The sequence below is a fragment of the Parathielavia appendiculata genome (genome assembly GCF_033297405.1).
Source record: "Parathielavia appendiculata strain CBS 731.68 unplaced genomic scaffold N657scaffold_7, whole genome shotgun sequence".
In the NCBI taxonomy this organism is placed as follows: Eukaryota; Fungi; Ascomycota; class Sordariomycetes; order Sordariales; family Chaetomiaceae; genus Parathielavia; species Parathielavia appendiculata.
In genome coordinates this window covers 1,128,910-1,144,044 of record NW_026944226.1, presented here as the reverse complement: position 1 = coordinate 1,144,044, position 15,135 = coordinate 1,128,910, and the positions used below count along the sequence as shown (strand labels likewise).

General features: G+C 56.3%; 4 protein-coding genes across 4 annotated transcripts; 1 reads left to right on the top strand and 3 right to left on the bottom strand.

Moving 5' to 3' along the window:
- Positions 1–1,283: 1,283 nt before the first annotated feature.
- Positions 1,284–2,369, bottom strand: N657DRAFT_681469 (60S ribosomal protein L43; the record flags this gene model as incomplete). Its single annotated transcript, XM_062796391.1, has 7 exons — positions 1,284–1,347; positions 1,402–1,451; positions 1,556–1,602; positions 1,724–1,759; positions 1,813–1,844; positions 2,249–2,259; positions 2,331–2,369. The coding sequence occupies 7 exons, from the start codon at positions 2,367–2,369 to the stop codon at positions 1,284–1,286; spliced, it is 279 nt and encodes a 92-aa protein (XP_062647136.1).
- Positions 2,370–2,694: 325 nt separating this feature from the next.
- On the top strand, positions 2,695–4,474 carry N657DRAFT_690976 (uncharacterized protein). Its single transcript, XM_062797077.1, has 4 exons — positions 2,695–2,993; positions 3,046–3,535; positions 3,602–4,176; positions 4,259–4,474. Exons 1-4 carry the CDS (start codon positions 2,939–2,941, stop codon positions 4,414–4,416), a joined length of 1,278 nt encoding a protein of 425 aa, XP_062647135.1. The 5' UTR covers positions 2,695–2,938; the 3' UTR covers positions 4,417–4,474.
- Positions 4,471–7,093, bottom strand: N657DRAFT_646145 (MFS general substrate transporter). Its single transcript, XM_062793071.1, has 3 exons — positions 6,374–7,093; positions 6,185–6,315; positions 4,471–6,138 (listed from the first exon to the last, which is right to left on the bottom strand). The coding sequence occupies exons 1-3, from the start codon at positions 6,625–6,627 to the stop codon at positions 4,553–4,555; spliced, it is 1,971 nt and encodes a 656-aa protein (XP_062647134.1). The 5' UTR covers positions 6,628–7,093; the 3' UTR covers positions 4,471–4,552.
- A 1,375-nt stretch (positions 7,094–8,468) lies between these two features.
- N657DRAFT_574595 (uncharacterized protein) lies at positions 8,469–11,780 on the bottom strand (the record flags this gene model as incomplete). The annotated part of the gene is made up of 4 exons (XM_062789039.1): positions 8,469–9,720; positions 9,779–10,735; positions 10,804–11,485; positions 11,537–11,780. 4 exons carry the CDS (start codon positions 11,778–11,780, stop codon positions 8,469–8,471), a joined length of 3,135 nt encoding a protein of 1,044 aa, XP_062647133.1.
- Between the last annotated feature and the right edge of the window lie 3,355 nt (positions 11,781–15,135).

Sequence of the window (15,135 nt, the reverse complement as noted above, 5' to 3'; positions counted from 1 at the left end):
GGCGAGCAATTCCGGGGCCAGCTGACAGACTAAACTCTTCCCCCAGGAACCTGGTATTTGACGGTGAGTGGGGTGAGGAGAATTGTGTGGCAGCACACTTGGCGATCTCTGAAGCGATGTTGACGAATGATGCTGGCGCCGATGATGATGGTGCTTGAGACGTCTGAGATATAACGTCGACGCTTCTAGGGATAAGAGCTGCGGACGATGACACTCTCCTTGTGAGAAATGAATACATGCGTAATTTAGTCCCGCCTCGATATACCACAATGCACACCTCAGTCAGCGAACTCGAGCACTTCGACGGATAACGGAGAGGTACTCGTCATCTCCACTCTTTTGAGAGAGACCCTCGACGCAGACACTGACGGACTGGTGGCTCGCTACCATCTCAAGTCAAGCTCTCGCACGGCTTACACGCAACGTCGCATTCTACAGTGGTAGCTCAACCACCAGTACGGATGAGTTAAGTTACCCCATGCTTCGCTTGTGATCCGAGCCCAGCTGGAGTCCATTTGCTTCGTCCCAGCGAACTTCGTTCCCGCTCGCCCCTCACTTCATCCAGATCAGGAGTGGGCGGACGGCACGTTTGAGACAGGCAAACCGGCTGCCAAGCCGAGACTGGGCATCTGATTCCGTCATTCTTCCGCACCATTCCTGTGGTTCGCTCGACCTGCTTCATGTCAGGTACATACATCAGGTACCAGGCCATGTGAATCTCGACACGGTCACATCTGAGACTCTCTCCGCCCAAGACAAGGTTCCTTAATCATCACATCGCTCCTGGCCTATCGTGGGGGTGCCTACCCATAAGTTGCCCTTGGTGTAGAAGCCCTTGGAGCCGCGGATACACCACGTAGATCTGAGCGTGAATTCACACTCGGCACTTGTGACTGATGTGGCGTGCCAGGCACAGCAGGGCTGAAGTATGGGACCGGCATTCGTCGCCATCCAGACTTCATCAAAAGCGCAATTGGGACGTTCAGAAACGTTCGGGCCGATGGAAAGTGTCATGGTTATTTTTGACAACTGCAAGGCCCTCAATCCGGCGGCTGAAGTGGCCTCTCCCCAACTGTCGTCGAATTGGGGGACCACAGTGGCCGTTTGCTTCTCGTCCACTTCATAAGAGTGAGAGCGTGCCTTGGGACGGACTCGTCGTTGCTCAAAGAACTTGTCATTGATGGACCTGCCGCACCCAGCGGCTGAATGTGTATTGCAGAGCCTCCGTTGTCCTTTTCCATGACACCAAAACCGAAAGCAAAAGCACGCCAAATGATTCTCCCTTAAACCTCGGTGATCTCGCGGAGACGGCGGAGGGTTGACCGCATAGCAGCCGCAGCAGGGGTCCTGGTTCGTCGGTTAGCAATGGAAGGCAGCACTGGGAGGTCAAGGTTCACTCACGCAACTGTGTAAGCACCACCAGCCATGGTCTTCTTGCACGACTTGCACGACTGCAAACATCGAATCAGTCATACTCGGCCAACCAATCTCGCCGAGGTCCGACATCGAAATTTGGTATCGTCCAGAGACGTGACTGGAAATATTGGAGACATACCCAGATGCCAACGGCAGACCGACGGACGGTGTTCTTGCCGCAGAAAGCTGCACAAAAGGATTCGACGTCAGCAAATCGGAGCAAAAGAAGTCGTGTGCCATATCGAGGCCGCTCCTCTTAAGGCGTTGCGTAGGCGTTGTAAGTGACTATCGTCTTGGGAGTACATACTGCAAGTGTACCGCGCGTGCTGGGCAACTTCCTGCTCTGTGGGCTAGTTAGCAAGCGGTGTTGGCTGAGCTGGCCATAATGCGACTTACTCTTCACCAGCTTACGGAGCGAGGCACCGTATCTGAGCTTGCTGTCAGCATCATGTCCCACTCAAGTCGTTCGTTGCGCCCTCGACAACATATCCAAGGTATCCCCATCGGCTTCGGGTCCGATTGCCAGTAGGTTGTCGAGCCGCTCAGCTCCATACGCTGCTAAATGGACGGTGAACCGCGGAGCCCAAACGGTCCAACCACTCCAGCCCGGTGCGCTCAACGTCCTGCAAATGGTGACTTCATCCGCACATTTCCCACGTTTTTCTGACTTCGTCAAATGTACACGATCCCTCCAGCTGCTGTCGGACTGGGCGCAGCTCTCCGGTAGCTCTCTCCTAGCAGAACTCGACTCGAATAACCGATCGGATAACCGGAAACAATGATATGGTCGAGGGCGCACCGATCATCAGGTAGGAGATGTTGGGCCACGAACCTTGTGCCGTACTGATTTCGAGAGTCAGCAATTCGGCATAGATCCATACTGGGAGAGGATGAAGAGTGCTGCTGTTACGTACCTTGCCGGAGATGCCGACCTTCTTCGTGCGCTTGGACATCTTGACTGATTTGAAGGGTGATGGACTCGGTCTTCAAATGGGCAACTCGCTGGGTGTTGGCGGCGACGACGATTTTGAGAAATGTGCCTTTCAAAATTCTGGTGTGCGACAGGGGCCTCGGGTGGGGCTTGGAAGCGCGGGCCTGGCGCAACCCTTTTCCCGAGAGAATAGTGAAAAGCGGGGCAGGAGTCAGTGCCTGCCGCGGCCGCCTTTGGTGGATCGCATCGATACAAACTTGCTGTTTCGGTACGGAGGCGCGACGTTGTTGCATTCATCAAGGGGTAAACGTACCGTATGGAGCTGTACAGATCTAAGTGCGGGTCAAAAACCGGCGATTTCCGCCGATTTCGCAATTCATGGCCGAATTCAACAAGCCTCAAGCTTCCTGATCATTCGTGTCAATGTGTCAGTCTTTGATTTATACAAGAAAAACTGTGAAAAGCGCATTCTATTCAAGTTCTGCCGTATTAAGGTACCAGGTGCATTAACTCTTTTGCAATCTTGGAATAGTTTCATACTGTTGGACTGCGTTGCAGTGTGGATACTATCTCACGTCAGACATCTTGACAATGCCGCTCAAACAACACAGCCGCCAATACGACCTAGTCGTCCTTGGTGCTACTGGTGAGTAGCCTAACCCTGTAATATGAATCCAACCAATGCTAATCAGCTTCAGGCTACACCGGGAAATACACGTCCCAGTACATTACCACCCACCTGCCGACCGATCTCAAGTGGGCCGTAGCAGGCCGCTCGCGGTCCAAGCTCGAGGATGTAGTCGCCGAGTGCAAGAAGTTGAACCCAGACCGTGTGCAGCCCGGCATCGAGATCTGCAGCTTGACAGACGAGGATCTGGCCAGCCTCGCCAAGAAGACCTTCGTCCTCATCACCACCGTCGGCCCGTACGGCAAGCTGGGCGAGCCGGCCTTCAAGGCCTGCGCCGAGAATGGCACGCACTACCTCGACGTGACGGGCGAGGTCCCCTTCGTAGCCAGGATGCTCAAGAAACACGAATTGGCCGCCCAAGCCTCAGGCGCCCTCTTGTTCCCCCAGATCGGCATCGAGTCCGCCCCGCCTGACCTCGTCACTTGGTCTCTTGCCTCCTTCATCCGCGACTCCTACTCCTCCCCAATCCGGGACGTAACCGTGTCCATCCACAATCTCAAGTATTTCCTCCCCTTATTGCCCCGCCCCCCCGAGATATCTCAAACTAACCACTCCACGCCTACCAGATCCGCCCCATCAGGCGGCACCCTCTCCACAGCGCTCACCATCCTAGAGAACTTTACCCTCTCGGACCTCCGCACATCCTACAAGCCCTACGCCCTCTCCCCCCTCCCTCGCCCATCCACCACCCGGTCCCCCAAACCCTCCCTGCTCACCCGCCTCACGGGTCTGACCACCGTCCCCAACCTCGGCCTGCTAACCACCTCCCCCGCCGGAACAACCGACGCCGCGATAGTCCAGCGAACCTGGGGCTTACTGGGCACTGTGCCCTCGCGCAAGGCCCAGTTCTACGGCTCGCGCTTCACCTTCCGCGAGTACATGCGGCCGCGGAACTGGCTGACGGGCATGGCGGTGCATTTCGGACTGGTGTTGTTCGGCCTGGTGGTGGCGACACCGTGGCTGCGGAGAGCGCTGGCGCGGTGGGTGTACCAGCCTGGCGAAGGGCCTGAGGCGGAGGTGGCGAGCGGGGATGAAATTGAGTACCGTGGGGTTGGGTACGTCGATCGTGATGATGATGAGGGAGGCGGGAGAGGGGAGGCGGTGATGTGTCGGGCTTGGTTTCGGGGAAGTACCTATTATCGTGAGTCATCTATTCTCTCTTTCCCTTCTTTTTAGAACGCTCTTAGGGGGCGGATAGCGTACTAACGTGCGATTGTGGGCAGTGACGGGTATCTTGCTGGCTGAGGCTGCGGCTACGCTGCTTCAGGAGGACGTTGACCTTCCTGGCGGGGTGTACACGCCTGCGTGTCTGGGTCAGCCGTTCATTGACCGGCTGGAGCGGGGTGGGTTTCAATTCGAGACCAAGCGCTTGGAGCCGTAAGGGAGTTGAAGGGGGCCAGTCCAAGTGGAACACTATTGACAAGGTCAGACAGAACCCGACAGGATGTAATTATGCTGTAGAGGCTTTATACTCAAAGAACTAAGGGTATCATGCAATGACTCTATCCACAATCTGATCAATGCACACTTAATCCAGAAACCGACGTAGTTCTCCCCTTCGGTCTCCTCCACCACCGAGACCACCACACTCCCGCTCCTCCTCCCCTCACCGCAGGCTCACGATCCTGCACCGACCTAACTTGCCCCATCCCAAACCCATCAAGCCTATAGTCCCCCACCAATGAAGCCAACACCAGGACCGGCCCACACGCGACCAGGGCAACCCACAACAAGACGGTAATAGTCTCCTGATACGACCTAGCAATGGCCTCCCTTTCGGGGCTGCCCCACGCATAGCTGCATGCAACGACGACACTCGCGTAGATCTTAGCCGCTTCGCCCTTCACGTGGTCGGGCAAATACTCGGCCAGCTTGGCCGGGACAAGCCTGCCCCACACGGCGCCCGACACCGCCGCGCCGACCGCCGAGCCGGCCTGACCCATAGTCAGGAAGGACGCCGTAGCGACGCCGACGTACTGCTGCGCGTGCCCGTGCGCGATATTCGTGCTGCTGGCCGCCGCCTGCACGACCAGCTGGGTCGCAACATGCATCAGGCCGGCGCCAGCGCCGAGGGTGGTCTGGGCGAGAAAGAGGGAGAGGATAGAGGCGCCACGCGTGCGGGTGCGCAGAAGGACCGCGATGGCGGCAGTGTAAAGGGCGGCACCGGTTAAGATGAACGGTCGGGGACGGGGGACGGAGAGGCGCCGGATAATGAGGGATGCTAGTAAGGCGGCGATTGTGGAGGCGAATGAGAAGGTTTGTGTGATAGGCCCGGCTTGGGAGACGGGCAGGTTCAGGGCCACGAGGAGATACGAGTAGAAGTAGGGCTGAACGGCGATGTAAAAGACGGCGAAGTAGAAGAAGCCGAGAGCGCAGCCGGTGCAGAAGGTGCGGGATTTGAGAAGCTGCAGAGGGAGGAGGGGGTGAGGGGCGAGGTGCGGGCGGGATTCCCAGAAGGGAAAGAGGACGAGGAGAACGAGGCCTGTGAACATCATGACCAGCAGCTTGGGATCATGCCATCCGGAGGGAGAGCGAGAGACAAGGGTTAAAGGGATCAGCATCAGGGAGAGGCCACCGGAGAGGAGGAGAGTGCCCCCCATGTCGAGGTCGTGGAAGAGCCGCTTTGCTGTTGCGCGAGGGGACTCGTCGTCGTCGCTGCTGGGTTCCCGATGACGCTTTCTTTTCAGCAGACCCATCCGCTCGGCTTTCCGTTGGTTGATGAACAAGCTCATAGCTAGAGGTAAGAAGGCGATGGGTAGGATGAAGGCCCAAATGGCGTAGCCTACTCGCCATGATGAGTTGGCGAGAATGGCAGCGGCAATAGCAGGGCCGATCCACACCGTCACGAGGAACGGGCTATCAGGAAGGCTGGAGAGGAGGGCGCGGTTGAGGAAGTCACTCGTATCAGCGATGAAGACCTGGTGCAGAATCTGCAGCCCGGTTGATCCAGCTGAGTAGAGAATCTGCGCAAACGCGTATGTCTCGACATTCTCTGAAGCGGCCATCTGGATGTAGCCCAGAACGCAGAGGAGGACACAGATGCAGAAGGCCTCGAGGCGGCCAAACACGTCTGCTATCTTGGCCATGGGCGGCTTGATGACAGCTGTGGCATATTAGCTGGGAAGCTGTGGTCGCCGTCTCTGGCATACCGTTGACAACACCCTGCACGACATAGACGGTCGACAGCAGGGAGTGATTGTTGAATGAGCTGACAGCAAACGCGGCCAGGGAGTAGGTGACCTGTCCTTCCAGGGAAACGGTGAAAGCCATGAGAAAAATGCTGTCGCCGTGTTAGCAAACTTGGCTGGCAGTTGGCCTTGATCATGCGGTTTGCTAACCTCATGTAAGCAATCACCAACGCCCATTTCGACCATGTCCGAGCAACAGCTTCGATGCGCCTAACGCCGTCCTGCACATCGGAACTGGTGTCGCTAACACTACAGCTCGCGGAGCTGTCCAGGTCGGCGCGTATTCCCGCGCCATACTCGGCGATGTCAGGTTGCCCGGTTAGGAGCAGCGTGCGGGCGTCATCATCGGCTGCCCTCATGGTCCCGTCGTGTTCCTGATGGGATTCTCTGTGTTCCACAGGCATCCGTGGACTCCCGTGCCCGACTAGTCGAAGCGTGTCGGTTGGCGGACAGCGTCCAAAGCGACCGCATGAATCAAGTTTGGGGCGCCAAGCTCTATCGTGCCGATGTGAGGAGAAAACCGAAAAGAAGGGGAAAGCCCCATGGAGAAACGAGGCTTGATGCAAGGCGCAAGATCGGCCGTTAATACTTCGGATTCGGCATCCTTGACTCACTCAAGCAGCTGAGCCCCCGTCAGGCTAGGTAACCGTCCGGTATCCCCCACGTCCAAAAAAGGTCGGGCGCAGGTTTCAGGTCTCTTGACTCCAGAGCGCCTTTTGCACGCAGATGCCGAATGCCCGCACACACAAGAGGGAATGGAATGCTCCGTACATGGGGACAGCCGAGGGATTCGCCACGCCCGCGTGGAATAGACGACCACGCACCTGCCCAACTCGACTCGCAACCCCATCTTCGGGCAGCCAAAATTGGATTCTCAACGTTGCTTGTGGCAGGGCGTCAGCGGACCTGGACCCGCAGGATCACCGGATCTTGAATGGATCCCCTGCTTTGGTTGGCCGCAGATTATCGCAATGATCTGATAACTCGCTTATTGATGTGTCTGCGACCCACTTGTTCCCGGCCGCGCTGTTTGCGTTTTCAAGTGTTGTTCCAGTGGAACGCTTGTTTTCTGCGCATTTGCCAAATGGATAATGGCCCGGCCTTACGCTAAGATCGACCACCTGAATGAGTGTTGCACTAAGCACCGTCTTACGGGCCACACAGCATTCGGAGTCAGGTAATGAGCTTGTCTCGGGCCAACTCGCACTTACTTTTCACCATGGATGAAGCGGTACATCCATGCATTCCTTGTTCTCCCGAACCGGAGACCCGGCAGCCGCGCCTGCGGCCCGTTCCGAACTTCCGTCAATGTCGTCGGGTCGTCGGTAGCCGGCTCCTTTCGATGGACGAAGGACAAAGCCGGGTCGGTAAGAGGTAAAAGAGGACCGGACATGAATACGGGGAATGAAAATAAACAGAGAACCACAAGCGCCAATACGGAGTCGGTTGAGGTGTTTAGTCCTGATCTACCTCTGTACCTTAACTACCCGTCTAAGATCCCATATACAAAGACATCAGCGAACCATGAAACCAGCACCACGACAGTCTATATGCCAATGACTCCAATCCAGGACTCTCAGTTTGAGAACAAGAAGACCCTAGAACATGACCAAAGAACCTAGAAGTCGCAGCTCCATTGCGATACAATCATGACCCTCGCAAACCCCTCACTCGCCATCGCGCTCCCCCGACACCTCCAGATCTCCTCTCCGTATCCTGCCCCGTATCAGAGAGGCATCGAAGCACAACCAAGGACCTGAGTCATCGCATCGCATTCCATAACCATGAAGCATAAGAATTATTTCTTTTATCTTGCCCTCATCCGCTTCTGAGCTCATCCATTCCAAGAAGCCCATCCACAATGCTCCCCACGACCACACAGATACCGACATCACCCAGCCCAACGACGGGGGCCACCTACGTTGCCCAACCACTTCCACGGCCAAATATTAGCCATACATACATACAAGTAGAAAGTGTTGTGTGCGTGAAAAATGTAGTAAAGAAGTAAAAGTTAAGTAGGCAGGGTAGGATATATCTAGCAAAGAATTCAAAAAGAACAGAGCTAAGACGCAAGAAAAACCAAGAAGCAGAATGGTATCTTCCCAGCGCTGACCGGTGCATCAAAATAAAAGTATGCCAACCAGGTGCACGAAAAAAAAAGGGCCCAGAAACTCAATAAAGAAACAGATGACGAGAACCATTCCACGTGCACCGATAGTAAAAGAGGGCAAGGGGCGAAGAATCAAGCCTCCTCCATAATCCCCCCTTCCCCGCCGCCTTCCTCCCTCCACTCTCGACTCTTCTCCGTCAACCTCCTGACCCCGCTGATCCTCCCGGCCCAAAGGCTCTCGATCGGCGTGCGGAACGTGAACGCCCGCTGCGAGCTGATGACCCCAATCGCCTGCAGTACCGCCTTGCGCGAGTCGCGGCCAAACACGGCCGGGTGGTTGATCCACTCCAGGCTCGATTCGAGCTCGGCATCGAGCGCCGCGACAGTGTTGGCGTCAATGCCCGTCGTCGTCGGCGGGCCGGTGACGAGACCCAGGGCGTCGTTGGAGCGGCTGCGGGCGATGGATTGTTGTTGGTGGGCTGCTGCTGCTAGCGCAGCCGGGTTGGTGGCGGATGTCGGGGACGGCGAGTTTTTCCTGTCTGGGGTTCCGGCGACGGTGGGGGAGCCCTCGGCGCCTGGGTGGGGCGTTGACGGTTGCGACTTGCCGGCCGGGACGGGGGGCACGGGAGGGAGGCCGCCCTTTCCGAGGCCCTTGAGGATGGAACGTGTCTCGTTCAAGAGGGTGTGGGCGCGGTCGTGCTGCCCTCTGCTGACCAGGGTCAGGGCGCGGGTCAACATGTCTGACGTCAGGAGCTCCATCCGCCGCTGGACGATGTGAGGGTGTGGGGGGATTGGCGGCGTGTTGGCCCACGGCTTCTTCGAATTGGAGGATGCGGGCAGCATCGTGATGGCGAGGAGGCTGGGTCGTGTGTGCTGGGAGGTGCCGTCCCGCAAGATGTCACCCCAGCTGAGCTCGGCTTGGATCAAGGGCACCTCCTCCACCGAAACCGTCCTGTGATCCTCTTGGTCTACCGGACCGCCCAGAGCCTCCAACCCAGACACGATATTGTCCCAAGGGTCCTGCGGCAGTTGCTCTTGCGACGCCGTGTCCGGCATGATGACGAGTTGCACGAGAATGTCGCGCTTATCGCCAAACCGGAGGTCGCCAAGGGAAGCCTCCGCGTCACGGCCCGTGGCGCGTTTCGTGATTTGGAGCGCGCCGCTGATCTTATGGAACTTTGCCGGCGAGCCCTCGGGTAGCCTGAGCTTGAGCTTGACGTTTTGGTGCGACAGCGTCTGCATGGAACCAAGGCACCCAGCTAGACACTCACGGAGCATCATCCAGTCCTTGACGTATGTGTATGAAGCCTTGGTTCTCGTAGAGAGTTCGATCATGGTGTCTGGCTTGTGGGTCATTCCAAGGCCGAAGGAATGGATCGTGATTCTAGACAGTCATATTAGCCTTGCCTAATAATCAGATAAGATGGGGAGAGGAAACCGACTTGGCCGCTTCTGCCCGCGACACAACAAAGTCAACGCTATCAGCATCGGACGTTGAGGCATCGCTAATAAGCATAATCGTAGCAATTGGGTTGTTGTACTTCCGGCCCATAAGGAGATCCATGGCCACGTTGGCCCCTTCGACGACATCGGCGCGGTGGCTCTTCTGTCCGACGGGCTTGATCGAGCCGAGCACATTACTCCAACCCGGCCATGCCTTGGTAGTCATGCCGACGATAGGGACACCGCCGCCCGAAGACCCAAACGTCACCAAGCCCATGCGGTCGCGTTCTCCGAGGGCTTGTACCATGAACCGTAAAGCATCCCGGACCAGGTTGATCTTGACCCCTTGCATAGAGGCCGAGATGGGCACCACAACCACCACGTCCACAGGCACATGAATTGAAGGTAGCAACGGGCTCCGTGCAAAGTTGGTGTATTCGGTGGGAGCGGTTGTCGCCGACTTCGCTCCGCCCCACGACGAAGCCACGGACGACACGCGCTGTGGCCGCCCAGACCCATTCCGTTGCCAGTCGTCCTCGTCGGGTTCCGAATACTCACCACGGTCGTAGTCGGGACCGCGTACGGGTGAGGTCTCGACAGCGTTGAGATCAAGGAGGGCTTGCTGCCAAAGCTTGAGCTGGTTGCGGTTTTCGAAGCGGAGATGGAACTGCGGTAGCTCAGCAACCGACAGGCTGAGGGTGAGAATGTTCTCATCCAGATTGCCGGTTTCTGAAACCTCGTTAAGGTGCTTCTTGATGAGAATAGAGCCCTTGAGCGTGCAGCGGGCCGGTTTGCGTGGAGCAGAGTCATCTCCCCATTGCCCCTGCGGCGCGTGCGTGTGCTTCTTCTCCTTGACGCAGATGAGCATCTCGGCAAAGAGGTAGCACTCCAACTCCTGCCAGGACACCTTGTCCTTGCCAACACGGAGAGTGCCGTAGAGCCGAAGCTTACCGAACCTATCGTTGCGTATTAGTCGTTCGTCGTCCGAAATCACTGAACCCGAACCGCGGCCTCCCTCACTTACCGGCCAAAATCCAGTCCATGCCAATTGTCTACTCGGTTGCGAAGGTTCTCGGTCATCTCAGCCAGTACCTCGGGAGATTCATAGGGGTAAAAGCGAGGTGCACTTCGGGCAGGGGACGGCACGCGGATTGATTCTTCTATCCTGGGCAGCGCCAGGGGCGGCACACTCTGCAGATCCTCGGGATCCGGCCGCCACTTGTTATCGGGCACCTCAACTGTGACGAGGCAAGTGAGGGTTTGCTGTTGCCTCGACCTGTTGATGGTTGGGAATTCGGAGCGAACCGTAACAGTTGGTGCAGGGATGGGATTCCGGGTGACGGCCCGAGGGCTGGACAGCGATGTCTCCATCGCTTGGACGTCATAATCGTGGCGCCGTGGCGGCCCGCTTTGTGTCGTCTCGGGATACCCTCCCGAAGACGCAACGCCTGTGGCCTCGCTGTCGCTCCGCATGTGTCGTTGCCCGTTGTAGCGATGCTCTGACGACGGGCCCTCGCGACTCTCACGGCTGTCTCGCTGGCTGCCTCTGGGGACACTCTCTCGCACCGCGCCGTGGCCGGGCCTGGCCCCCGAGCCGCGGCTATGTGGCCTCCCCGGCTGGTCTTCCCAGTGGGGAGTTGGGGTAGGAGTAGCTTGTGACCGCGAATCGCTCACGGATACCGCGCGTACCATACTGCTGATTTTCTCTGCCGGCTTGTCAGCATGGTGTCGTCTCGTGGTCCACGGTACGAGCTCACCTATATCCAATACATTCCCACCTCGACTTGTGTCCAGATGCAGCGGGGCATTGCATGCCGGGCAGTACTGCGACTCGAATTCTCGAATGAGCTCGTAAAAGCATGCCTCATGCGAGACGTGAGCACACGAGAACTGTAATATCCTCTCGCCGCGCAGCGTGTGTTCGAGTGGCTCCTCGCAGACAGCGCACTCGGCGCCAACAAAGGTGCGCTCACGGCGCGACCGACTCCTGTCTGAATTCATAATGCTCCGCGCTGTCGATGGTGTCCTTGAACTGCTTCGGCGCGATTTGCGAGAGCTAATCGAGGTGGTGAAGTGATGGGATGGTGGGCCAAGAGTCCCAGAAGCGATGGAAAAACCTGCTGCTTCCCAGCACAGATTAGCCGCCTGTCCTTAGGCGTCACCGTGAAGTCACCGTGTGACAAGCTTCGCTCACTGGGCTGCCAGTGCTAGAGTGTTATGGAGAACGGCAGCAAGGCGCGGGCGAAATCAGAGAAAGTCGTCCTCGCCAGGACGCAGTCAGGAAATGCAGGGCGCAACGACAGAACGTACTCTTCTCCAGGTATGACGGAACGGGGTAGACTCTAGCAGACGTGATGCTACTAGCGTTGTCGTACGTCCTTCGGTCGAGGTCTGCTCTCCGTGCACTGCGGCCGCCAGACCGAGCCGTCCGGGAAGTGGCACTGACAAATCCTAGCTCAGCGAGCAACGACGGAGAGGCGTTGCGAGTATTCGGTTCCTGGTATTGGGCAAAACCGTGAGTCTTGCTGCTGCGAGATGCGTCAGATCTACTGCTGAACATGTAGTGGCGGAATGGTATATGGTTTGCCCGAGCGTTGATTTGCGTCTGCTTGTTCGTCCGGGCGAAATCAACTGTGGACAGGCAGGCGAACCTCAATGCGATTATCGTGAGATCACGATGAGAGAGTGGTGGCTGCCGGGCCGTGTCGTCGGTGCGGTTCGTTCGCCCTGAAATCTGCTGCCTGTTGGCCGGGTATTGTCGCAGCCAGAAGTATATCGCTTGCTTCCGTCCCGGATGGGAAGCGCCGCACGATGGTTAAGGTCGAACCCTTGTAGGGGGCCCGTGTTTCAGACGTGGTATCAACAATGCGGGCGTCGGTCCGAGGGGAGGCGGGGCATGGCCACTCTGAGTTCGGTCGTAGAGAGGGAAAAAGAAGAACTCAGGACGGCGTGAAAAGGCAGAGTCGCCAGAAGAAAGGGCGAGGTTTGCTTTTTGCGCGGGTCGCGTCTCGTCAACGAATGGTGTAGATGCCGTATGCCCGTAGTCAGGGGCTACTACTTGAGGCCAACCGATCCTTCCTGCTGTTGAGGCGAGATCCTATTTTCCTGGAATCCGTGGGGGTTCAGTGCTGTGTCCGTGAAGTGCGCGAATCGTGAGTATATCCCGACTCTTGAATGAAGCAAAATGGGTGGCTTCTCTTTCGATGCAGGAGACAGTCATTGGTTGGTCAATGGATTTCGAAGGGAACGTCCAAAAGTGTGAGCCGAATGGTCAGAGAGTGAAAAAATTGGGCCCATAGAAGGCATTTATTATGATTCGAGGAGTCCAGCAAGACGAAGCTGGTCCCGTTCCTGCACCTGCGGCATCGCGCAACGAGGGGGGAGATGGGAATTTGGGGTGGATGGTCCAGTCTTGATGAATTCCGCCTGGTCAGTGGCTGGGCGGGACCGAATAGGGGAGGAGGAATCAAGCATCCTTGATCCTTGCACACAGCTTCCCTCGCTCTGTCTCCGCCCGTGGGGCTGACTGGTCAGTTCCATCGCACGAATGATTGATGAGCCGGACCTACTTGCAAAAAGCGGCCTCTCAGAGTGTCCAGGACTGCAGGGTTTGTAACTATTCGGCCCTGGTTGAACGAAGGACACATAACAGCATCTCCGTTGCACGAAAATCAGTTCAATCGAGTACCTCACGGGCATAGGATGGCAGGCAACGCTTAATCCCATTCTGCTTTGCTGGCTCGTAATGTCGAATCCGTCGACAAACAGAAGGGCAAGAATTCAGAGAGAAGCAAGGGAAAGGTTGCCATAGAGTCCTTGACGGAGCAGATTTTTTGTTGACCTGAGTCCCGAGACAGATCAGTTCCTGCCCGCATCGGCGGGATCTCGCGGTATGTTTAGCTGGTATAATACCGTACCATGAGACTGGAATGAAGCTTCTGAGGGAACTTGAAGTCCAACAACATGCACCATTCACCCTGTTGGGCCTTTGGTGCTCGATGCGATGAGACAGGAGCAAACTTGTGGTGCTCGCCGTTGTGAAGCAGAAAAATCATTGAATCCCCGTCCGATGATTTTCACAGCGAGAACCCGGAACAAGCCGCGCTCGTGGCCGCCAGCACGTGGCGTTGGGGTCTAACGTTATGGGGTTTGCCCATCTCCCGGGCTGGTGTCCCGTTATCGAATCATGGTCAAAAAAGCTGCGGCTGGCTGATAGCGCAATAGCATCTTTGGAATTTCTGCAGTATCCATACGACGAATGCCAAGAGCCGAAAGCTAAGAGCGGAAGTAACCTCCTTCACCGAAGATTGGCGCCGAGCTAGCGCGACATGTGTAAATCTCATTGACAGCAGTGGAACGCCGATCTCTTGCCCAACTTGTCTGCCTTCGCCGCTCCGGGCCTCCGATGCAAGTGACGGATCCACGTCAGGGACTCATCAGGGTTGCCCTTCTCGAAGGCCCGAAGAATCACAGCAATGAGATCATTGGCGGCTCTCTGTCCAGCCAACTTCACTGGTTGGTTGGAACGACGCCTTATCGTTTGTGCGTATATACTTTGGAATCCTGTCATGCTCAGAGAGTATAGCGAGTATCACGGTTCTCAATGATCAACATATGTCACTCAGAAAATTGCGCTTGAGACCGTTGATCAGCAACGCGGAGACGCCGCATTGTAGATCTTGAAGTTGCAAGGGCCTCAATGTGAACGAACTAAGTGGGCTAGGCGACCCACTCCGTGCAAGCCGCCCACTCCCTTGCAGAGAGTGGGTAACAAAAGCCAGAGACCCTATATAAGCTAGAGACAGTCCCACACAAAACTTTAGGTAGATAGATGTCTTCCTTTGAAGAGTGTTGGACAGCAACAGTTACAGGCTCGAATAGGCATAGACCAACCAGGTGACACTGCATCAATTGAGGCACAAGATGAAGCTTGAATTGACTGTCTGAACCATGCGTTAGGTGTGTTTTTTTGCTTGAAAGAACCGAGGGCTTCGGGACCCTCGCCAGACCCTGCTTTTGGGTGGGTGACGAGTCTTCCACGCTTACTGCATTGGGCAACAGTGCCCAGCACCTGAATCCAGGTGCCAAGGAGCCAGTTCAGTTCAACAAAGAGACTAACATCTTCGAATAATAATACCATAACTATTATTATTATTACTCCTATACCGCTATACCCTAGGACTCGCCAGACTCTCTATTACTGATTACAAAGGAAAACCATGCCTGTAGAGCTGATTTAAAAACTCATATCTTCCTTATATCAGTCTGAAGTTTTGAATCTATCCACTATAGCGAAAAGAAAGGCGTAAATAGCTAACTATGCTATTGAACTAGCCTATACTCTAAGAGCCTCCTA

Bases quoted from the DNA above. Each gene is read 5' to 3' on its own strand.
- N657DRAFT_690976 (XM_062797077.1), top strand. From the start codon at position 2,939: ATGCCGCTCAAACAACACAGCCGCCAATACGACCTAGTCGTCCTTGGT. The intron at 2,994-3,045 runs GTGAGTAGCCTA...AATCAGCTTCAG, and splicing joins AGTCGTCCTTGGTGCTACTG to GCTACACCGGGAAATACACG. The intron at 4,177-4,258 runs GTGAGTCATCTA...GATTGTGGGCAG, and splicing joins TCGGGGAAGTACCTATTATC to TGACGGGTATCTTGCTGGCT.
- N657DRAFT_646145 (XM_062793071.1), bottom strand. From the start codon at position 6,627: ATGCCTGTGGAACACAGAGAATCCCATCAGGAACACGACGGGACCATG. The intron at 6,316-6,373 runs GTTAGCAAACCG...ACACGGCGACAG, and splicing joins TTGGTGATTGCTTACATGAG to CATTTTTCTCATGGCTTTCA. The intron at 6,139-6,184 runs GTATGCCAGAGA...AATATGCCACAG, and splicing joins CGTGCAGGGTGTTGTCAACG to CTGTCATCAAGCCGCCCATG.